Below are 14,371 nucleotides of genomic sequence, written 5' to 3'. Positions count from 1 at the left end.
CCTGCAATGGAAGCGCAGTGTCCTAACCATTGGACCACCAGGGAATTCCCAGTGCAGGAGTTTGAATGGAGTCTTCACACTGAGATTCACTGCAGTTCTCAGAATCACTATCCAAATAAGGTTCATACAAATAATGTCATTTGCAGCAACATGGATGGACCTAGAGATTATCATACTCAGTGAAGTAAGTCAGAAAAAGACAAATACCATATATCACTTATATGTGGATCTAAAATATGACACAAATGAACGTATCTACAAAACAGAAACAGACTCACATACAGAACAGGCTTGTGGTTGCCAAGGGAGAGGGTTGGGGCAGGGATAGTTCAGGAGTTTGGGATTAGCAGATGCAAACTATTATATATAAAATGGATAAACAACAAGGTCCTATTGTATAGCACAGGGAACTATGTTCAATATTCTGTAATAAACTTTAATGAGAAAGAATATGAAAAAGAATGTATATATATATATATATATATATGTATAACTGAATCATTTTGCTATATACCAGAAACTAACACAACATTGTAAATCAACTATGCTTCAATCAAATAAATTAAAAAAAATAAAATTAATACAAATAAGGTTCATACATTGCATTGTATGATTGACATTATATCCTAAATCTCTTTTTATCTGTAGATTCCTCCTTCATTCTTCTTTTTTCCCTTACAATTTGTTGAAGAACCTGAGTCATTTGTCCCACAGATTCAAGGCTTTGCTGACGGGACGCTCATGGGTTATTTTAAGATGTTTCTTTGTCCCTGTATTTCCCAAAATTGGTAGTCAGGGGTGAGTTGCCTGCCAGACATGCAAGAAGAGATGAGGGAGTGGCAGTTGGATGTAAGGTTGGGAGAGGGGTCTCAGCTGCAGATAATAAATTGGGAGTCATAAGCATGGAGAGTTTAAAGCCATGATTCTAAGTGAGATGGCTGAGGGAACGAGAGTAGACAGGCAAGAGAAATGCTCTAAGGCCTGATGGGGAGGTACCAGGAAAGGAGATGGAGAGCACATCTAGTGAGACAAGAAGGAACAGTTAGGACAGTGACCCTGAAGCCAAGAAAGGAAGGTATTTAAGGAAGGGAAGAGTGATCAACTATGTCAAATGTGATAATAGATTCAGTAACATAAGGATGGCAAGTTTACTATTGAGTTTGGCACTGGTGACCTTGAGAAGAGCCGTTGGGAGGAGTGGTGAAGGCAGATTGGAATGGGTTCAAGAGAGAATGGATGAGAGGAAGTGGAGATAAACAAAGACAACTCTTTCAAGAAGTTTTGCTGCAGGGCTTCCCTGGTGGTGCAGTGGTTAAGAATCCGCCTGCCAATGCAGGGGACACGGGTTCGAGCCCTGGTCCAGGAAAACTCCACTTACCACGGAGCAACTAAGCCCGTGTGCCACAACTACTGAGCCTGCACTCTAGAGCCCACGAGCCACAACTACTGAGCCTGCATGCCACAACTACTGGAGCCCATGCGCCTAGAGCCCATGCTCCGCAACAAGAGAAGCCACCGCAATGAGAAGCCCGTGCGCCACAACAAACAGTAGCCCTCGCTCACCTCAACTAGAGAGAGCCCGTGCGCAGCAACGAAGACCCAATGCAGCCAAAAATAAATAAATGTATTAAAAAAAAAAGTTTTGCTGCAAACGGAAGCAGAGAAAAGAGGTGATAAATGGAGATGAATGCAACCTCAAAGGAAAATTTATTTTCAAGATGGATCCCTAAGAGCCTATTTGGATCGTGTGACACTGACCTACTAGAGGGAAATAGATGTGTGTGTAGGGGGTTGCTGGAACACTAACCTTTGAGTAGGTAAGAGGGATGGAATCTAGCTAGGCTCCTGTGAAGGGTCTGATCTCCGGGAGGAGGACAGACAGTTCACCCATAGTAACAGGTCAGACGGTGCACCTGGACACAGCTGCAAACAGACTGACAGATACAGTAGTGGGAACACGTGGTGTTCTGACTGCTTCTGTTTTCTTACTGCGATAAGAAGCAGGGTCACCAGCTGAGAGTGGGGTGTTGGAGGTTTGAGAACACAGTACTCTCTGGGGAGTGCGAGGAGTAAATGGACAAGGAAAATGTGCTAGATTATTGGTCTTGAAGTGAGATGACTCAGCATGGTGTCAGGTGCTTCTCCAGCCAGGTTTAAGCCCTCAGGAGAGATGCAGAGTAGGCAGAGATTTAGATTTACCCAGAAGTGGGCTTTTGTCCTATGAGTAAACAGGAGAGAGGGGCAAGGACACTGAGAGTGTATGCAAGGAAGTGGTTATAACAACGGCACACTATATCTGTGCCGGCAGTTGAGGGTTTGCTTACACCAGTGATGAAAATTGGAAGCTCTTCTGTGTCACAGTTGAGACCAGTAGATGTTCAGTTATTCTTAAAGTAAGTGAAATAGATGGGCCAGAGGCTGCTGGTTGATCCTTAGTATCCAGTTTCCTTCTTTCATGATAACGAATCTTGATTTTTAGGAGGGTACCTGCTCATTCCAGATCAAGACCACATTTCTCAGCCTCCTTGGAGGCTGAGGCTATGTCACTGCTTTCTGGACAATGGTGCGTACAATCATCCCTCCATATCCCAGGGGAATTGGCTCCAGGACCCCCTGCTGACATCTAAATCCATGGATGCTCAATTCCCTTACAGTCAGCTCAAGTCCCTTCCATATCGCCACCTAACTGGACCCATACAGTTCAAACCTGTGTTGTTCAAGGGTCAACTGTAATCGTAAACGTTATGGGACAGCTCTTAGGTGTCTTCCTTAAAGAAGTTATAATATTGACTACATGCCCTGTCATTTGGCAAGGGGTGGGGGGATGGGGAAATATGTAAACCTTTCATTCATCTGGCTGCCAGGGGTGGGGATGCAATGAACAGAGGTCTGGTTTCAATTTAGAAGTTGAGGCTGAGCCACACCCTAGACACCATGGGAAGGTAAGCTGGAAAGAGCGGAGACCCTTGGGGCTCTGTAGAGCAGAGCTGCCATACCACTTCAGACTGTGCACCTTTAGATTTTTATGAGAGACAAAAGTCTATTTGGTTAAGCCACTGTTATTTTGGGGCTCTATTTCTCTTAGCTGAACCTAATCTTAACTGATATTTTGGGGAAAATTTTTAATACAAGAAATGTATCTACTTTAGGGCTTCCCTGGTGGCGCAGTGGTTGAGAGTCCGCCTGCCGATGCAGGGGATGCGGGTTCGTGCCCCGGTCCGGGAAGATCCCACATGCCGCGGAGCAGCTAGGCCCGTGAGCCATGGCCGCTGAGCCTGCGCGTCCGGAGCCTGTGCTCCGCAACGGGAGAGACCACAACAGTGAGAGGCCCGCGTACCGCGTACCGCAAAAAAAAAAAAAGAAATGTATCTATTTTAAATATTTTAACTTAACACTTATAAATGGACATTCATCCCCTTTTGGTGTAGGGACAAGTCCTTTTCTTTGAGTATGGGTCCACTGATTAGCATTCCATGAAAATTACACACACCTACAATGCACTGCTAAGATCACCAGTTTTGATATCTCCAAAAGCAGAATGTGAAGTCAAAGCACTAGACACCTGGTGGGGAAATGTGAATGCAGAATTACTTTAGATAATTATGATTGCCCCCGTCTTTACGTTTATCTTGCCTAAACTTAATTCAATGGTAGTATATAGTGACTCACGTTTATTCTTTCCAATGCATTTACCTTGGTTTACACAGAAATAAGAACTTTATTTTAGCACTTATATTTCATCAGTTTATATATTTAAATTATGTACTTACCTTATTTTCATCAGAAATACTTCCTTCTAATCCTCATATTTTATTAGTTTATACCATGTTTAACTGAATTATGTAAGTACAATAGTGAACACAACTGGCAAAAGCAAACTTGGGAAAAACACAACTGACTTTTGGAAAGCATATAACCCAACCGTGGGGGCAGCGTGTTCTTTACACATCAACCCCCTTTGATGTCTGACAGAGGGAAGAGAGAAAACATTAGTTATCTACCCTGAGGGTCAGCTGAGTACCAGGTCAGGTCTCTACTCAGCATCTTTTTACATTTATATAGTTCAAAACCAGAATCTTGATTAATACATTAACTTTACAAATGCACAAGCAACTCTTACACACTGTTGATGGGCATGTGGACAGGTGCAAACATTCTGGAGGGCGTTATCTACCAAAAGCCTTAAAGATGGCATAGAATTTGACACTTTTAATGTCAAAAAAGCCATTTTTTTTTTTTTTTTTTTTTTTTTTTTATGCGTTACGCGGGCCTCTCACTGTTGTGGCCTCTCCCGTTGCGGAGGACAGGCTCCGGACGCGCAGGCTCAGCGGCCATGGCTCACGGGCCCAGCCGCTCCGCGGCATGTGGGATCCTCCCAGACCGGGGCACGAACCCGTGTCCCCTGCATCGGCAGGCGGACTCTCAACCACTGCGCCACCAGGGAAGCCCCAAAAAAGCCATTTTTAATTTAAAAACATCCTAAGGAAATAATGAGGATATCAGAAACAATTTAACTACAAATTGTTTATCACATCACTTTTAAAATCGTGAAAAATTGGAAAAACCAAAATTGTCCAGAAATCGGGGAATATTTGGGTCAATTTTGATAGTCCAAAGATGCATTCTAATGTAGCCATTAATGTTATGTTGTACAGTGTAAGAGCTGTTTCCAAAAGAGTTCCTGTATTATCTTGCCCTGGGAAAATGCGTGAGTCACACTGAGTACAGTCAGTCTTGGGTATTGTGTTTTCATTTGGAGTATACTGTTTTGAGGAAATGAATCAGAGAACTTTGTATTGGCAGCACGACATGGCCACAAAAAGCTTTACCTGCAAATTTTGGATCCTTAAGCCAACTCTGCTGAATGTGGTTGAACATGCACGCAACAACCACCACTTTATAAAGTGCCAACCTGGATTACGAGGGCTAGAAGGGGGATGCTACATTTCCCAAAATCACTTGCACGAGGATGCTGGGTGTGAGCTAGGTTCTATCAATTGGGATTTGAAAGGTGGAAGTATGGCCCACCTTCCTTCCTACTGCTTTGGCTGTTTGATTCTGCTCTTTCACACCCCACATCTACTCTATCAGCAGATCGAGGTGGCTCTACCTTTGAAATAAGTATCTAGCATCCAACCACTTCCCAAAACCTCCACCATTAACCCTGGTCCAAGCCACTGCCGTCTGTTGCCTGGGTCAATGTAGCAGCCTCCAAACTGGTGCCTCTGCTTCTACCCTTGTCTCAACCCAGCAGCTAATGGGAGCCTTTTGAAACCTAAGAGACACTTGCAACAGCTAATCATTCCCCTTAGAATAAAGCCAAAGTCCTTATGATGGCTTCGAAGCCCTGCAGGACCTGGGCTGCCCACCCCACCTCTGATACTGTCCCCTCTCTCACAGTGTCAGCTCCTAGCTGTCCCCACTGCCTACTGATCCGGCTGCTTCACTTCAAATATTTTTTCAATGAAGCCTACCCTACTTACTGTGATACTACCACCCATAGACTCCCCTTACCCTTTAAAAGAAAAATTCCCAAGCACCCATCACCTTCTAAATACTCTGTAACTTACTTATACTTATTGTCTGTCTCCCTCACAAGAATCCAAGTTCCACCAGGACAAAGACCTTTCTGTTTTGTCACTGACAAATACTACGCTTGAACTGTACCTAGCACACAGAGGGCACTCAGCATGTGGGGGGTTGTCTTCAGGTGTTTCAGGGTGCAACCTTTAGCTCTGTGGTTCCCCAGGCAGTTGAGACTGCAGGCACTGCCTGATCCCTAGATTGTGGCCGTGCAGTGTGTCCTCATAGCTCGATCCAGGTCCTCCGCCTTCCTGATTCTAGCAGAGGGTGTAGCTCCCCTGGTAAATCAGTTCTCTAGGGTTCTGAATCCTGGAGACTCAACCTATGGCTCACTCTTCCAGCTTTCCAATCAGTCTAAAAATACTCATCTTCCTGTATTAAACTTTTTTGCTTAGAGTACCTAGAATGGTTTCTATTTCTCCACTGAATCCTGAAAAGTACTCAAGATAAAACCGTTGGGCCAATGATGATCAAGACTGCATTTTTTCCAACTGACTGGGTCTTAAATGTAAATGAACCAAACAGAAGGAAGTCTAACCTCTGCCTCAGCTTTCAGGGAGTTGGACCAGTGACTGCTCCCACGGAAGGGGACGGAAGAAACGCTTCAGAAGAGCTGAGTCAGAAGTTGGCCACACAGAGGGGTTCCTAGAATTGGCATTCTATCTCCATTTTTTCAGATGATGCCCTTGAGACCTAAGCCCACTCCAGTTCCGACCCTCCATCAGTAGAACTTTGGCAGCTGAACCACAGTCCAAGAGCAGCTGTCAACATGGCATCTGTCACTACAGCTGTAGCCATCTTAAGAGGGGGACGCCCCAACTGTGGAAGTATCCTGCACTAGGCTGGGGGTGGGATGAATAGGCAATGGACGTCACTGTTTTCACTGTGACTATACCTAGGAAATAAGCCTCTTCCTTTAAAGAGCCAAGTGTGAGTGATCAATTGGACCATGTGGGTAGGTCTGGGAGGATTAAAGGGCGCTGTCTCTGATATTTTCAGCTAGATCAGAAGTATCTGAAGTACAAGAGGCTTACTATTAACATGGAAGAACTGTATTTTTGAGTGAGATGAAATGTGATAAAACAGCATGTTTATATCATTATATGTAACATACACAATTTTCTAGTCTGAAAGAATATGCACTAAAATGTTAAAACTGGTTTATTTAGAATAAAAGGTAATTGAACATTAAAAAAAAATTCTACCTAGATATAGTTAGAGTTTAGTACAATAGACAGTATTTTTTAATCACGGTAGCAACTATCATGGACTGTTTATACCTAAGTGCCATTCCTGTTTCTTCCCTCCTAACAAAACCCTGTCTCAAAGGCAACAAGACGTCAGTGCCAGGGGACAAACTGGTCCACCCATCCCTCTTTTCCAGTGCCCATCCAAGGGTGGTTATGTGGTCCGCTCTATCAGAGAGACATAGGGGCAAGTCTCTTTGGGCCTCTGAAAGACATTCCTCCCTGATATGAGCAGAATGAGGAGGAAGTTCCTTAACTGCTGTCTACCTTGCTTCCTGCTTTGGCTCTGGACACTGTCATTTGAAGAAATGATGCTGAGTTGTTACAGCCACTTTGTAACACCAAGGATGGCAGAACAAATGCATCCAAGAAAATCTTGATGTTTTGGCTGCCACCCAACTCTGGAACCATCTATCTCCAGACCGCCCGTTACATGAGATAATTAAACATTCTTATTGCTTACGTCACTATCAGTCTAGTTTTCTGTTACTTGTGGGGATCACGTCCTGACAGAAGCACTTTTCTGTCTGGCAGGAAATAAATGTTTTATGTCCACTGTAATTTAAAAGCAACCCTATTAAAAAGCTACTATTATCTCATTTTTACAGAAAATGAGTAAAACTGAGCTTAGGGAGGATAAATGATTTTCCCCAATGTTATACTGGTGGAGTTAGATTCAAACCCCACCCTGACTCTAAGGCCCACACTCTGTCACTTAATCATGTAATTAAGAAATGAACAAGCCTACAGCTTGCTTTCGGCATCTTAACAAAATGCATACACACAGATGCAGGTAGTAATAAATTTGCATCCATTTGCACTCATACATGAATTTGGCTTTGGGCTTTTTACTCCTGTCATTTGCATTTATTTGTTGGTAGAAATGTATGCTTTGGAGGCTTGGCCAAGAAAGCAGACTTGCCTCGTCTTTTTGCCACACTTTTATTGACGATGTTCAATCTGTGTATCAGGAATGCAGAGACAGATCGTGGGGACTGTGACGCAGGGTCGTAACGGTCGATCCCCAAGATACTTGAAATGGCAAAGTGGTGAACGTTAAAGTGGTACACACTCTTCCTCAAGCTTCTGTGGAGGAGTCAAAGAACTCAAGACTACAAAACACCAAACATCTAACGAGGCAGGGCCTTTGAGCTAGCCGGGAAAAGCAGAAGAGTGTTTTTGAACCAAAGTAACCAAGAGAAAGAGAGGATTACAATGGAGACTCACTGGCAGTTCATTAGCTGTGGAAAAGGAGAAGCAGCAAACACTGAAGCCCAGAGAACAAAAAAGGAGTTGGTTCATCAAAGCTCAGCATTAGACCAAACAGGACTTCCATGGCACACATCTCCAAGACCCTTTCTGCTCACCTGTCCTCTACAGTGAGAACAGAGACCAGAACAGTACCATCCAACAGAGCTCACGTGAGCTCTTAGCTACAGAAGGGGCGATGTGGGGACTACACAGTCAATCCTGCCTCCTAGCTGCTGGCTAGGCAGCTTGAGGGGCTCGGTGGAGAAGCCCCAGTGGTGATGAATGAAAAACAGGCTCAAGGAACAGAAGGCGAGACTAAAGAAAGGCATATCCTTCCAAAACCTCTTGGGCCACCTAAGTTAACAGGAGTCTGTGTGGTTCACACCTGTTCCAGAGGTGGTCTGCTAAGCTCACAGCAAAGGGAGCTGAGTTGCCGGTGTCTAATGACCACGAACACTGCAACAGGAGGCCTTCCCCAACCTCCGAGGTGCCTCCCCGACCCTGCCCTGCAGACAAGGGACGAGGAAAGAGAAGCTGCTCCTTAGGGACCACACACTGGAAGGATCAAGAGTGTGGTGAGCTGCTGAAAGGAACAAGACCACAGACCAATGAACTACAAGGCCAGCGCGGCCAGTGGCAGTGGAATCCAAGTTGATGCCAGGACAGGAGACAGAGGTGGGCCTCTCAAATTCAAAGTGAGGCCATTATTCAATAAATCTTCTACTTACTCTCTCAGCCAGGGTTGTTTTTCAGCAGTATTTGCCTCGGTGTGGTGATAATTCTCCAGGAGTGGTCACAGGTTTCTTCTGAGAAATAGTGGAAGCAGCTACTCTTCCAGTAGCTGCTACTGGAAGAGTAACAGCTACTTACTGCAGGAGTGAGGGTGGAGGGAGTCCTGGGACCACCATGTCACCCGAAGGCATCTGCAGGGCACTGGGAGGAGTGAGTCTCTGACTCTGTCACTTCTGATGGCACCTACAGCTAGGGCCTCGCAGCAATTAACAGGAAGCACTTGCCTAAGAGTGCTTAGGAAAAAAAGGGCATAGAAGGGCCCAAACCCAAACCTTCAGAGCATCAGGCTGGGGGGATAGGACACGGAGTAAGAACGTGGGATAAAGCAGCTCCATTCACTTTATCTGAGATTCTCAGAATCTCTCTTTTGTTTGAAAATAGATTCAGTCGAAGGGAAACTAAACTAACATTTATTGAGCGCCTACTGTGTATGTCTGGCCTTGTGCAAGTTTTCATCGACAATATTCCACCGCATCCTCATGCCAACCCAGTGAGGTAGGTATCGTCCTCATTTTTGTCAGATGAGGAATATGAGGCTCAGAAACGTCAGGTAGTTTGTCAATCACACAACTAGTAACGGGCAGGGCTGGGGCTGAGTCTCAGCCTCGAGAAGCCCCTGCTCTCTCTCTGGTGCCGCCTGTTGGGAGGAAGGCAGGAGCAGCAGCAGCAGCTGTCCTTACACTTCCTACCCTGAGAACAAAGACGTCACCTAGAGAAGGAGCCCGTCCCTTCCCAGACTGTGCGGCCTCTCCACCTGGGGAGGGTGCAGTCAGTTGAAGAGATAAGCCATAAATATAAAAATAAATAGCAGGGACAAGCCCCCCAGCAGTGAGGGTGTGCAGTTTCCGTGCTGTGGGAAGGTCACTGCGCCGTTCACAGCTGCTGCGGGAAGGAGCCATGTGGGGAAAACTGGGACGATGGCTGGAGTGGGTGGGCTAAACAGGCGCCTTCTGGGTTGAACAGATTTGAGAATAAAACGTCTGGAGCAGGCAGCAGCCGTGGACACAATCACCGCCATCCTCCATATGCTCCTTTTACCGGTGTTTGTGATCCAACAGGGATTCAAAATTGGGAGAACATACAAGTTTGTGCTTTACGTGTCCCAGGACCGTCATGTCACCCGTCCTACTGTCTCCAAGGCCCACGGACACCAGCTCCTGCCAATGAAGAGAGACAGAGATGAGAACCAAAACCGCATAGCCTATCACTCACTCAGTCCTGTGATTTCAACGTGATAATCCCAAGAACCCTTCCTCCATATTCAGCACCAAGTCCTCAACACTCCTCAATGTCTCGAAGAGCCTCCGTCCCGACCCAGCAGGTTCTCACCTGCAGGAAAGAGCAGGTGGTCCCCATCGTCACGTCCAGAGTCACCTTGCCCAGGAGGAGCTGCACCTTCCCCGACTTGCGGATGAGCAGCTTGCCGACCTGACCCTCTGTCAGGTCGGCCAGGGTACAAGCATTCTCTGCCAGCCTGGCTTCCTGTGAAGACAACGAGGGGATGGACACTGGGTGAGGAGCCGTTCCCTCCATCCTTTAGCTCCCCAGACAGGGCCTTTTCCTAGGGCTGCCTGGCAATGCTCAGGAAACAGAACAAAACCCAAACCACAGCAAACATAAATAAACGGACAAGATATCAGTGACTGATAAAGCTGGGTGATATGAGAGTCTATGTTCTCTTATTTGTACACATTCAAAATATTTCATTGTGAAACACACACATACAACTGGCATTGAAGTACAAAGCCCCAAGGCCCTCGCGGGCAGAAAGAACAAATGCACATTATTCTCGCATTTCAGCGTGGGCGGGCGGCACACCTTTGCTTCCCCCTGCAGGTGGCTCTTTCCCCTCCTGGTCCCCTGCATCTTCACAGAACTCAATCGTGAACGTACCCGGTCTTTCTCCTGCTTTATAACCACCACCTGTCCGTCCTCGTTCTGCACCTCCGTCTTGATAGGCTTGACGTCCTGAGTGGGCGGCTGGCCAGGGAGTGAGTCTGGCAGCTGCAGGAAAAGCAGCTCTTCCTCCTGCGTGAGGCTCAGCTCCCTGAGCAGCTCTGCCACAGATACGTCCTTCGGGAGGCCCGGGGTCTTCCTGGCTGCTCTGGAGGAAGCCTTCATCTTGGCCTCCTCTTCCTCATCTCGTGGCTCCTCTTTCACTGCCCGAGATAACAGAATTGGAAGGGCTATCAGTGGCCAGCCCCTATGCCATCTCACTGCACCCATCCCTTCGGCCTGGTGTGCTCCACTGTCACTCAGCCAGGAAGCTGCAAGGAAACTCTGCTTTGAAAGAGGGATCCAGGAGCTGTGTGACTTATTTAAAAAGGAGTATCGCAGGCTTGGCACACCGACCCCCAACAGCGTGAACCCGCTGAGCGTGCTCAGGTCCTGTGGAGTGGGAGAGGACCGGCTTGGCAGCAGCAGTCTGGGAAACTCGCTCTTGGGGGACAGCTGGAGAAAAGGAGACAAGATGTTAACTGACACAGAGTACCTTTCACAGCAGGCACGTCCACCTCCATGTCCTCTTCCTTGGAGCCAGCCAGCCAAGGTTTAACATCTGGTTCTTCATTCTCTTCCTTAAAAAGCCAGCCCGAGTGAGCCAGCGGCAGCTGCACAGGCATATTTCGAGTGTCATTCCTCAGCCCAGGGTCATCGATGAACTGCCAAAGAAGAGTCGGAGGTCACATGGCGGGGCCAGCACACACAAATACGTGGGAGTGCAGTCCACCTTAGTCCTTTTCTAATCGAAGATTCCCGCCGCTCACCAGGCTTCCGGGACATCAGACAGCTCTGCTTCCCCCGAATTGGTTCCCCTGAAGCGCTCTTCATCACACAAAGAAGCCCCATCCCCTCAGCCTGCTGGTACCTACATCATCCTTCTCCAGCATACGCAGAATCTGTTTTGTTTCTTCATCTGTCTCCCTCTTCTCCTTTTTGATGTTGATGATGTGAGAGGGCCCCATGTCCGACACATCCACCGTCTTATCCCAGTTCCCTGTGGGAAACCACCCAGTTCACCAGGAGTAAGGAAGGGGCCAACAGCAAGGACCACTAACTGGGAGCAAGCAGGGGAATGCCACCGCCCTTGCCCTTCTCTCGAGCAGTCTGAACTGAAATCCACCAATTCCTTCCTCCCGGAGCCCCGGCAGCTTTGTACCCTTTTTCTTCATCATTTCAGCTGGGCCCTGCTCAAAGATAGAGTGGGACTGGATCACTTCTGGGCGCCCCCGGCCCCGTCCATGGCCCTCTCGCTGTCGGTCTCTATCCCTATCACGCTTCTCCTTCTTGACAGTTACTTCTTCCTTGGGCCTGGAAAAGACACTGGATTAGGGGAAACCACTCACTTCCCCTGCCTCTGAGAACTGGTCTTACTCTCCCATACACTCCGCTCCACATGAGTCAACAACTACATCACGAGAGGCAGAACACCCAATCATAAGTCTAGCACCTTTTTCACTTCCTTGCTGAAGCAGAGTCCTTTCAGTTTACTGTACCTTACCTTTTTGTTTGAGAGTGTATGTTAGAACTATAACTCCAAAGTTGAATTATAGAGACTGCCCCAAAATGTGGATTTTTGGGTATTAACTGAAAGTAGGAAAGCTGCATTGCAAAAGAATTTAAGGGAGAACCTGATACATCTTTGCCCAAACTACTGGCTCTCAACTCTGGCTATAAAAGATAATCACTCCGTTTCATTGCAAACAAGTTAAACCACTATTTTAGGGATGGACTCCCAGGCATCCGTATTTTTTAAAGCTTACACGCTAGAATCACCTGGGAGCCAGGGTTGGAAATCACTACTGAAAAGAATTAAATCTACAAATTTAAATTTCTGAGCCACATACTTAGTTATTTCCCCAAAGGCCCAAATTCAGAACAAGTAAATAAGGGGCAAGTATTCAGAAGGCCTAGCTACTTACTCTTCCTTGACCTTCCGACTGATGATATTTGGGGTGAAGGTTTTCTGAAAGTAAAATACAGGAGTCACTGATTTGGTAGATTCTGATCCCAAAGTACAGGGGAAAATAAAAACTTTCAAAGGGGCAACTTCTGTGGACAAAGACCAACATGGCTCTCTTCTGCACATTCCACACTGTTGTCAAAGACTTACAGAAAGGGACATGTGTTTGAAAAGGAGGAATGTCATGTCATGATGACAGTGGAGTTACACATGGAAGAAAAGGGGCATCAAAAAACATTTAAATAGCAGCCTCAGCTTCTGCCCCCTGAAAGGAGAGCCCTCAGGACTTCTAATAGCAAAGCAATTTACCTCACCTCACCCCTTGTCTTCAAACTGCTATAGAGACCAGACAGTATCATAGTGAAAGAGCTCTAGCAGCAAGGCTCAAGTAGGGAAGACAGACCTGCCAGCACTCACAAACAGAGGATCGGGTTAGACAGCCACCAGAATTTCCAAAGGTAAACTCTGGTCTTCAAAAACTGGCTGCTTTTATGCTGTCATCCTCCCCATCTTCTTTAAGGGCTACCCTTTACATCTACAGTCATAAACATAATAGGAAAGGACTCAGAGCCTCTGATACCATGTCTAAGAATCGTAATACTTTGGATCCGAAGTTTGCACACTGAGATCCAGGTCAAATTCAGAACTCTCTTAAATTGAAGGTAAAGTTTACGTCTGCGTGGCTTTCATGGGTTTGTTAAAGGTATCCAAGACACACACAAAAACAAAATAAACACTGCTCAAGTTGCTTTTGAGCTAATTAGGATTCTCTGCTCTTCAGTCATCTCTGAGAGCCATGTCAATATTTCGTACCCAGTATCTTGATTTGAAGGTAGGGCTCCCCAGAAATTGTAGGCGTAAGTCTGAGGACAAGATTCGTGAGGCCCAACACCACGCTAGGCCCTACAGGAACATCAGTCAAACCCCCAGGTGCCTGGAATTCAGGGTAGTTGGGTTTCTTTAGAAAGGTGCCGTCGGGTACCTTCTTGACTCCCCCGAGGGTGAGATCCCTGGAGCGGATGGAGGGAAGACGGCCCGGGGTGAGGGAAGGCGCCGGCCTCCGCCCGATAAGCCCCCGCGCCCCAGAAAGGAGGGGTCGGGGCCCTCCTGGAGCACTGGGCTCGCCCGCGGCGTCTCCTTCTGACATGGTGCCTGGGAGAAAAGGAGGAAAGGGGTAACGAAGTCACTCGAGGGGGAGGACACGCGGACCCTGGGCGGAACCCCACCCACGTGGCCTCCCGCCCCCCCCCCCCCGTCAGGGCGTCCCTCCCGCAGCGTCTCAGCTCCTCCCCCTCCCACGTGGCGAGACTCCCCGGACCACCGCGGCCAGACCCCTTGGCTCGCCGTCTCCCCAGGCTCCCGACCAAGCACGAGGCAACGACGCACCTCAGCGCACCCAGGCTGCAGCTCCGCACCACGCACGTCCCGACTTCACCTCCGAGGCGACCCGCGGTCGGCCCCGGGCCTCGGCGCCGGGCGGAAGTCTGCGTGGCACGGCGCGGGCACCGCCATCTTGTCGCGGGGCGGAAGTGAGGTC

General features: G+C 47.5%; 1 protein-coding gene across 1 annotated transcript; it reads right to left on the bottom strand.

Annotated features, from left to right (window-relative positions):
* Positions 1-6,721: 6,721 nt before the first annotated feature.
* POLR3D (RNA polymerase III subunit D) lies at positions 6,722-14,371 on the bottom strand. Its single transcript, XM_032635989.1, has 9 exons — positions 14,221-14,371; positions 13,817-13,986; positions 12,794-12,837; positions 12,031-12,182; positions 11,744-11,868; positions 11,365-11,533; positions 10,767-11,032; positions 10,203-10,355; positions 6,722-10,030 (listed from the first exon to the last, which is right to left on the bottom strand). The coding sequence occupies exons 2-9, from the start codon at positions 13,979-13,981 to the stop codon at positions 9,908-9,910; spliced, it is 1,197 nt and encodes a 398-aa protein (XP_032491880.1). The 5' UTR covers positions 13,982-13,986; positions 14,221-14,371; the 3' UTR covers positions 6,722-9,907.

This window comes from Phocoena sinus, chromosome 6 (assembly GCF_008692025.1).
Source record: "Phocoena sinus isolate mPhoSin1 chromosome 6, mPhoSin1.pri, whole genome shotgun sequence".
Taxonomy (NCBI): Eukaryota; Metazoa; Chordata; class Mammalia; order Artiodactyla; family Phocoenidae; genus Phocoena; species Phocoena sinus.
This window is presented reverse-complemented; position numbering and strand designations above follow the sequence as displayed.

Bases quoted from the DNA above. Each gene is read 5' to 3' on its own strand.
- POLR3D (XM_032635989.1), bottom strand. From the start codon at position 13,981: ATGTCAGAAGGAGACGCCGCGGGCGAGCCCAGTGCTCCAGGAGGGCCC. The intron at 11,534-11,743 runs GTAGGTACCAGC...CTTCTTTGGCAG, and splicing joins GTATGCTGGAGAAGGATGAT to TTCATCGATGACCCTGGGCT. The intron at 10,356-10,766 runs GTACGTTCACGA...TTGTCTTCACAG, and splicing joins TAAAGCAGGAGAAAGACCGG to GAAGCCAGGCTGGCAGAGAA.